The sequence below is a fragment of the Lathyrus oleraceus genome, chromosome 5 (assembly GCF_024323335.1).
Source record: "Lathyrus oleraceus cultivar Zhongwan6 chromosome 5, CAAS_Psat_ZW6_1.0, whole genome shotgun sequence".
In the NCBI taxonomy this organism is placed as follows: Eukaryota; Viridiplantae; Streptophyta; class Magnoliopsida; order Fabales; family Fabaceae; genus Lathyrus; species Lathyrus oleraceus.
Window position 1 is genome coordinate 569,502,527 of NC_066583.1, and position 8,334 is coordinate 569,510,860.

The window sequence follows — 8,334 nt, forward strand, 5'->3', positions numbered from 1 at the left end:
ATCCACTAATCTTGAAAGATTACAAACAACGTCTAAGATAAAAATCTCTTAGTCCTCTCAAGTATACAGACTTACACAGAGTCACTTGAGGAAATCAACAAACAAATAAATGAAAGATTAATGTAATCTAGAATGCTTCTAAGAAAGCAGATATTACAATAGTAAGAACAAGAGTTTTTCACGTAATAAGCAAAAGCTTCGTGAAGATCTTAGAGAGCAAGAGTGATTTTCTTGAGTGTTGATGTTTCAGTATAATTTTGGCTTGTTAGCTAATACTTGTGTATACTGAAAGTTGATTTGCAATCCTTTATATAGATCAGTGAGGTAGTAGTTGAAACTGATGAGTAATAAGATGATTTTACGCCATAACATAAGTAGCTTCTGCAGGATAACTTTCTCTCCTTGAAATGACTACTTACCACAAGTAGTATCTTCTTTATTGAAATTGGAGATTAACGTCTCTTTCTTAATTAGGAAATCCATTTGCAAATCTTTACTTGACTTTAACGTTACTCTTTCATGATTAGCAATTCCATGCTCAGAGTATATGTGTTTCTAGAGAATCTTGGAATCTTGCTTCTGATGTTAATCTCTTGTGAGTTCAGATAGTTTCTTCAGATAGCGCTGATAACTTCTGGAATCTAGAGATAGTATTGTTCAGAGTCAGAACTTCTAGAGCTTACTTCTTGTTCAGATGCATCTGATACTTGTTGTTTTACTCAGAGTTAGACTTTCTTGAACTTGTTTTCACTTCAGATGCTTCTGATCATTTGATAGTTTGTATCTGATCTGGTTTTGTATCTGATGACATCATCAGATTTCTTCCTTCTTTCTTTAGAATCCTGCACACTTAGAAACTTTTCGTTAGGGTGCCATTTTTGGTTTCATCCTTTGTTATCATCAAAATCAAGGAATCTGTTGTAGAACAATTTTTGTTCTTACAATAACTGCAATGTACACAATTTGAAATTGATTTTTCATATCAACAACATAAAGGAAAAATCAGCTTGGTGTTCATTGCACACCAAGTGTTTGACAAACTTTATGATTTAATTTTTATTTATAAATTTCATTGGAAACTAAATATCAAAGTGTAACATTGTTCAAACATTATTTTGAAAAACATATTGATTTGTTTTCTCATCATTGAAATTAAATAAAAAATTCAACACTAAAAAATAATTAAATAAAATCGAAATAAGACCACCGCTAATTTTATTTAATTATTCTGAACATTTTGACAAAACAAAGAAAAATAAACATACTTAAAATAAATAAAAATCGGACGCAAAAATGATCAAAAAATTAAATTGAATGCACTAAAATGATCAATGCGAAATAAACTTCTCAGAAACATATATATTTTGATCAAATTTTAAAATAAAAAATATCGATTAAAAGACTCAGGCTAATCAAAATGCAACCGAAAAGGGAAGAAAATAAAATAAAATGAGCATGTAAGGTTGAACTACGCGAACCGTAGATTGATAAAATTGATGTTTGCAAGTTTGATTTTGAAAATTTTCACCAGCTAATTTCATGTACATTTGAGAATCAGTTCGACCGGTCTGTCTGTAAATCCAAAAATTTATTCTCATTGATATTCTAGGTAGTATGTATGATGAAATGCATGTTATGGTATGCAGATGATGCGGATGTCATGATGCATGTATTGATTTATTGAATGAGGGGCAAAATTAGGATATGACACTCGTCCAACAAAGACATGACACAAAGTTCACATCCTTTCTGAGACATTCTCACATGGATAAGACATAGGCTCGTTGGGAAAATATTGGTCGTTCAAGATGACTTCCAAGCCAAGTTACTTCACAGAGAATCTAGGTTTTCTCATTGGCAGAAGTGACAAACTCGATGGACGAAAGGACAATTTAAAGACCACTTGGCTAAGTTACTTCAAGATGAAGAAAAAGTTTGCGCGTTGGGCAAAAAGAGAGCCTTGCTTCGAGAAATAAGGATGCCAAAGCCCACGTGGATGAGTTGGATATGACTTACTAATGAAAAAAAAACAGGCTCACTAGGCGAGCTAATAACCTCGTTTGAATAAAATGTCTGCTCATACTTCTATAAATAGAGGTCATATTCATTCTCAATGGGGAATACAATTACAAAAGTGTGAATAGAACATAGAGAATTCAGAGAGAATTGAGAGGGGAGAAACCCCAAGAGAGGTATTGAAGATTGAAGGTGGAAGCTCTGTCTTGTCATAGAAATCGTCGTTGATACTATTCAATATATTTGTTCTTGATCATCATTGTAAAACTTCTTTGAGTGAGAGTAGCTAAATTCTCTTTTTTTCGGGTTAGATGTAATTTCCCAAATACTGATGTATTCATCTTGATCACGACGTTATATATGTTCTTGTTGGGGTTAGCATTCACACATAATGTCAAAATTTAACGCTATCGTATTCTTTAATCGGATGAGAGATTGTTCTTTAAGTAATACAATTGATTTCACACCGTTATTTAGACATAAAAAAACATATGAAAAGTGATAGGTGATGATATTAACTGTTGACTAGAAATGTAAAATTGATCATGAGGTTACATGAGGATAGGATAATGAACTTTAACCCCAACAATCTCATTTCATATGTTAATCTTTTTTTCATTCATTGTGACTTACGTTTAGTTATATAAACAAACCAAATACTTCTATTAAAATCATACAGATTATTGAACGACTTTGATATCACACCAACCATTGTAATACAATTACACAAAAATACTTTCTTTTATTGCTAAAACTACTTCAACATCATGTGGTGATACCGCAACTAATAGCATTATTCAACATTTTTATAATAAATAATAAATTATAATTAATTCATATCGCGGCAACCACAATTTATGTAAAAAAAAAAAAAAAAAGTTTTTACACAAACGCAGTGCGGTTAAACTAAGTGTGAAAAAATGGTTCGAGAAAATCTAGAAGAAAAACAATGCATGATTTATATTTCCATCGTAAAATTACATTGATCCATTCATTAGTCTTGGTAAGAGTAACAACATAAATATAAAAACTTTCTTGTATTTGTGAAACTAGAAACATTGAAATTATCAACGAAGCACTAACAATTACTAGAATTGCCATTGTGTCCAAGATCTAGTCAACAATTATGACTAGTTCGACCCTATAATATTAATCAATCTTTCAAAAATCTCCAAACACAACATTTATTCAATTTCTAATATACCCTCCAATTCATGATCAACTAATTGACAAGCCTGCAATTCTTTCTAATCTCCCCATTAGTCCCAGTGAGAGGACTGATTCTACTCAACTTGATCATAGCAGCAGCAAAGTCTCTTTTAAAAGCAACAGTATTTCTGCTATAAGTCCTAACCAAAGAAACTTGAGAACCAACACCATTGAAAAGAGCTTGATCAGAGTGAAGAAGTCCTTTATTAGCAATAAGGTCATTATAGTAGTTGTTGTCAAAAGTAGTTGGAGTGACGGAATCTAGAGGTGCCAAATTGGTGTCACCACCAGAGGAAGGACAATTTGATTTTCTTAAGGTAGCAAAGTTTGTGTCAATGTTGGTTTCATTGTATATGCGATTTCTGAAAAATTGACACTCAGTTTGGCCTATGGTGTGTGCACCAGAAAGGACAGTAAGGTCATTTAATGTTAGACCTTTGTTTCTAAACATTGTGGTGAGGGTTGCAAGGTCAGATGATGGTCCAGGGATTTGACTGTTGGCAGCACTTTGGCTTGCTGTTCTTGCATCTCTTCTTCCAAGTGGAACCATCCATGTGGGTCCTCCAAGCTATAGTAAAAATTATATGTGAGAAAAAGTAAAAGAGATAGTGGGAGACATGGTTTAAAAACAAGCTCATGACAAAAATGAAATGATAGGATAAAAATAAACACATGTTAGATACTTGAGAATGACTGGATATTGGAATCTTACTTTATGATTTCAAAGCATTCTCAACAGGTGGAACAAAATAAATCATATTATAACAACAAAACACACGTTACTTCAAATGACATGACAGAAAATACATATTTTTTTCTAGTAAAATATACTTCTCTACAAATATAAAGAAATGGGTGACTAACCAGAAAGATTCCATCTCTAGCTGCTAGAGCTAGAATATCAGCACAAGAGACAGTGGCATTGCAAGAAGCTTCAACATTGGTTTTAATTGTATCAATCACTTCAAAACCTCTAGCTGAGTTTATGTTAGGTCCAGCACTTTTCTCACCCGTAAACGTCGCAGTGTCATCCAATAAGATTGATCCATCACATCCCTACCAACATAAAACTCACATGTTAAAAAATATAGTCTGTGACATGTGAGATAAAGAAAAAATAATGCATAAATAAATGATTTTTGAAGATTATCATACATTAACAAAGCAGTCATGGAAGAACAAGCGAAGTATAGAAGCACCAATTCTGGCTTCAGTTTTGATAGCACTGATCATTGTATTACGAACAATTGTTTGAAGACTAGGACAAGTTGTTGCATAGAAGTTATTAATAAGTTGTGCATTGGTAGAACATGCTAAGAGAGAAATAATAGAGAGTGTGACAAATAATTTTATAAAGGTAGCCATAATAGAGAGTGTAACAAATACTATTAAAAGAAGGAAAGGAAGTGTGAATGAAGAAGCAAATGAAAGATTAAGCAATATATATAGGTGAGTATGACGGTGCATGCATACAGAGGAGATTGGTAAGAGTCAGAAAGGTGAGCAATTGTCACACTTTTCAAATTTGTCTGCTCAATACGCGCTTTATACTTTTTATTTAATTTTTAGGAGAAACGGGTGGGCAAAATTTGTGAGATAAAGATGAATAAGAATAGTTGACTTGTCTAATAACAAAACAAAGGAAAAGTTGCAAATAATTGAAGATTGTGAAATATAACAAATGTGGGAAAGTGGGAACGAGTCGTTGTTGGGTCGATATGCTTGCTTAAAGTGGAAAAAAGTATTTCGTGGTACAATTGTTTTTACTTAAAGCAAAAGCACAGTTTAAAAAAATATTTAAAAGCAAAAGCACATTTTAAGAATTTTTTAAAGTTTTGTTAAGAAAATAAAAAGGGCATGCCTTCAAATTTTTGAGCAATAATCACAAATATTGTTGTGAGGAAGTGTGACTATATTGATCGCAATCATATCCAATATTCAATTCCATTATATTAATTGTCTTTTCGGGTTAACTATTTGCTGGTCTTTACGGACGAGTGGGAATATAATTTTATTTCAGGATGGTGTGTTGAAAATTTAGGTCATTGTTGAGTACTCGAAGTTTCTTGTTTGGAAGTGTGGCTTATTCGGAGTCAGGGGCATTCTCACATCGATTGGTATATATGAAAATCGAATATGAGCTATTTTATGTTTACTAATTATATCTCCTTGTGACTCTCTCTCTTGAAAGGGTTGAGCATCCCTAATGTTATTTTTAATCCACTTTGTTTATTAAAATATTTTTTCAAGATTTTCAGAAATTAGTAGATGGCGGTCAGCGACAACGGTCTGGGGGTCTAAATTTATCGCGTGAAGGAGTCCGATGATTGCCACTAGAGGAATCAGTGAGTTTGGTGGAAGATGTTCAATTGAGGTCAGACCGGTATGTGGGGAATAGAAACCACTTTTAAAAACTTTGGTCTTTGTTTGATTCTTGCATTGGATGTTGGAGTATTGGGATCACTTGGGTAGAAAATACATTTTTTTTCTTAGCAGACATGACAAAAAAACTCGAACCCAGTCAGACCCAACCACCTCGTCAGGAATCTAATAGGGAATAACCGATTTAATAGGATATGGATACAAAAAAATTCCCTATTTTTAATTAAGAAGGTGGCATTGGGGGATGCTAATACTCATCCCACACTAATCCCTACTTTCTCCCACCTTTTAAATTTACTCTATCACCCTTATTTTTAATAACTTTATTACACATTTACCCTACTTAATCTTAAAATAACAAGTATAAAGAAAGAATTAATATTCATTACTTTTGAAAATACAGATTAAATAAAAATGATCAAGTATAATGTTTATTATTAAAATGACCAAATATTTAATTTAAATATTGATTTTTGTTTCTATGAAAAAAACTTCATTTAAAAAAACATATAGTCTCTTCGGGTGGGTGTGGAGCGGGCTAACCCGTTCCTCAATGGGAATAAAAGCAGATAGTCATTTGTTACACCGACCCAATTTAAGGACAGGGGTCGAGGATATATAAAGAGGTGTGGGTCGGGATAGTAGTGTTTAAACTCGATCTCGCCCGACCCCATTGCCATGTCTTGTTCTTGGAAAATTGGATGACTATTTTCTTTTAATTCTATTGTAATATCTTGTAATAAATTTTGAAATTATAGTGAATCATAGATTTACTCTTTACTCCAGAGTAGACCGGTTTGATCAAACTAGATAAACAAGTTATTTGCGGTCTTGTCTTTTATCTTTTTTCTGACTTGTTGTGGACTTACCTCCACTATTGGCAAGTTACCCGTTTATTGTGTTTCTTATGGCTTTTTTTTGTTTCCATTATTATTTGTGCCACATATCAAATTTATTGGTGTGTTTGAAACTATCAACAAATTAATTAGATTTGTTAGAGTTTTAACAACAAGTGGTGTCCACCGTGGCACAAAGGGGTTTTTCTTTATAAGTGAGCATTGTGTATTCTAACAAGTATATTTAGAACGTTGTAGAAAATAAATATGCGAGCAATCTTAGCTTAAGATAAGTGACCTACAGCGTTGAAAGGCGATGAATTGATGTTTGCACGCCTAAATCAAACAGAGAATATCGAGATGGTGGATAAGGCAATGAGTGTCGTAATCTCATGCCTTTGGATAACTTTATAAGGGAAGTCACCATAGAGACGACAACAACTTCGGTGTTGGAAAAACTTTAATCATTGTATACAACCTTTGGCTCACAAGTTATGTCTGAAATAACAACTTTACTCATTTTAAATGGTAAAGAGAAAATCCATAGTGGAGCGGTTGACAGAAATTCACAAGATCATTGATGATTTAAATATAATTGATGTGAATAATAATTAAAAATATAAGGCTCTACTCTTGTTAATCTCATTACCTAGATCCTTTGAGAACTTTAAGGATGAACTTCTTTATGATAAAGAAGATACCATTGTTTTGAAAGAAGTACAAACAGTTGTGAGATTCAAGAAATTTTCAATGGTGAAAGATTTGAATATTGATGATAATGGTGAAGGCTTAAGTGTCTCAATAAGAGGAAAAGAGCGTAGATGAATGTCTAAATCAAACAGATTTTACCAGTAAATGTTAAAATACTTCACTTGTCAGAGAATCAATCACTTCATGAGGGATTATTCTGAGAGGAGGGGCAATGACGATTCTATTTAGATTTCAATTTCCTTGTATAAGGATAGTTATGAGAGTGTTGGTGCACTAGTAATGTCGAGTTTGGAGATTGAAGAGAGTTGGTCATGGAATTAGTTTGCTTTTATCACACGTGTCTAAGAAAACAAAAAATTTAGACTTAGAAGTTGAAGAAAGGTGGAGTACTTCTTCTTAGTTATAATAAGGCTTTCAGAGTTCATGTTATTGGTACTATCAAACTTAAAATGTATGATAATAATGTGTTTCTTCTTCATGACATGAAGTATGTTGCAAAGCTTAGAAGAAAGTTGTTATCCATAAGCATGTTCGATCATCTAGGCTATTGCACTAGAGTTGAACATGAGCTGTTGAATTTTTTGCATGATGGAATGATCATATCTAAAGGGTCTAAAATATATGGCTTATATATTTTAAAAGGTTCTAATATTGTTGTTCATTCATTATCATGTAGTGAAGACTTTCATGACAAGAACAAGCTATGAGATTTGAGATCAAGTAATGGTAGATTCTCAGAGGTTGTTTCCGAGCACTTTAAGGAATTTTGCAGAAGATAAGGGATAAATACACATTTGGCCAAGTAGCTATCCTTGAAGTTATAGAGTAAGAGTCGTGCCAAAGCAACTTACTGGGTAGACCAGTGTTCACTTACATGAATAAATATCCAAACACTTATGAAGGTTTGAAGTAGAAAACATGAAACTTAATATATTTTAAATTTCGTTAAAGTTTTACCTATTGCACAAACCAAGTTAATCTAGCTTAATGGTAACATTTTTTATCGTGTCTTGAATGGCTATCCAAGAGGTGAAGAATTATGATTTGTGGGAAGTGGAACCTGGAGAATAAAAATTCATCGTTCATAGATGTATTACTTCTAGTGACCCCCGTGAAGAAAACAAGAGTAAAGACATGGTAATGAATTTTTTAGAAGTTATGGTAGAGAAGACTCAGTATG

The 8,334-nt window shown here is 32.8% G+C and overlaps 1 protein-coding gene across 1 annotated transcript; it reads right to left on the bottom strand.

Annotated features, from left to right (window-relative positions):
* Positions 1-2,952: 2,952 nt before the first annotated feature.
* Positions 2,953-4,734, bottom strand: LOC127086538 (peroxidase P7). The gene is made up of 3 exons (XM_051027313.1): positions 4,381-4,734; positions 4,090-4,281; positions 2,953-3,793 (listed from the first exon to the last, which is right to left on the bottom strand). Exons 1-3 carry the CDS (start codon positions 4,690-4,692, stop codon positions 3,239-3,241), a joined length of 1,059 nt encoding a protein of 352 aa, XP_050883270.1. The 5' UTR covers positions 4,693-4,734; the 3' UTR covers positions 2,953-3,238.
* Positions 4,735-8,334: the final 3,600 nt, after the last annotated feature.

Bases quoted from the DNA above. Each gene is read 5' to 3' on its own strand.
- LOC127086538 (XM_051027313.1), bottom strand. From the start codon at position 4,692: ATGCACCGTCATACTCACCTATATATATTGCTTAATCTTTCATTTGCT. The intron at 4,282-4,380 runs GTATGATAATCT...TTATGTTGGTAG, and splicing joins TCCATGACTGCTTTGTTAAT to GGATGTGATGGATCAATCTT. The intron at 3,794-4,089 runs GTTAGTCACCCA...TTTTTACTATAG, and splicing joins CTAGAGATGGAATCTTTCTG to CTTGGAGGACCCACATGGAT.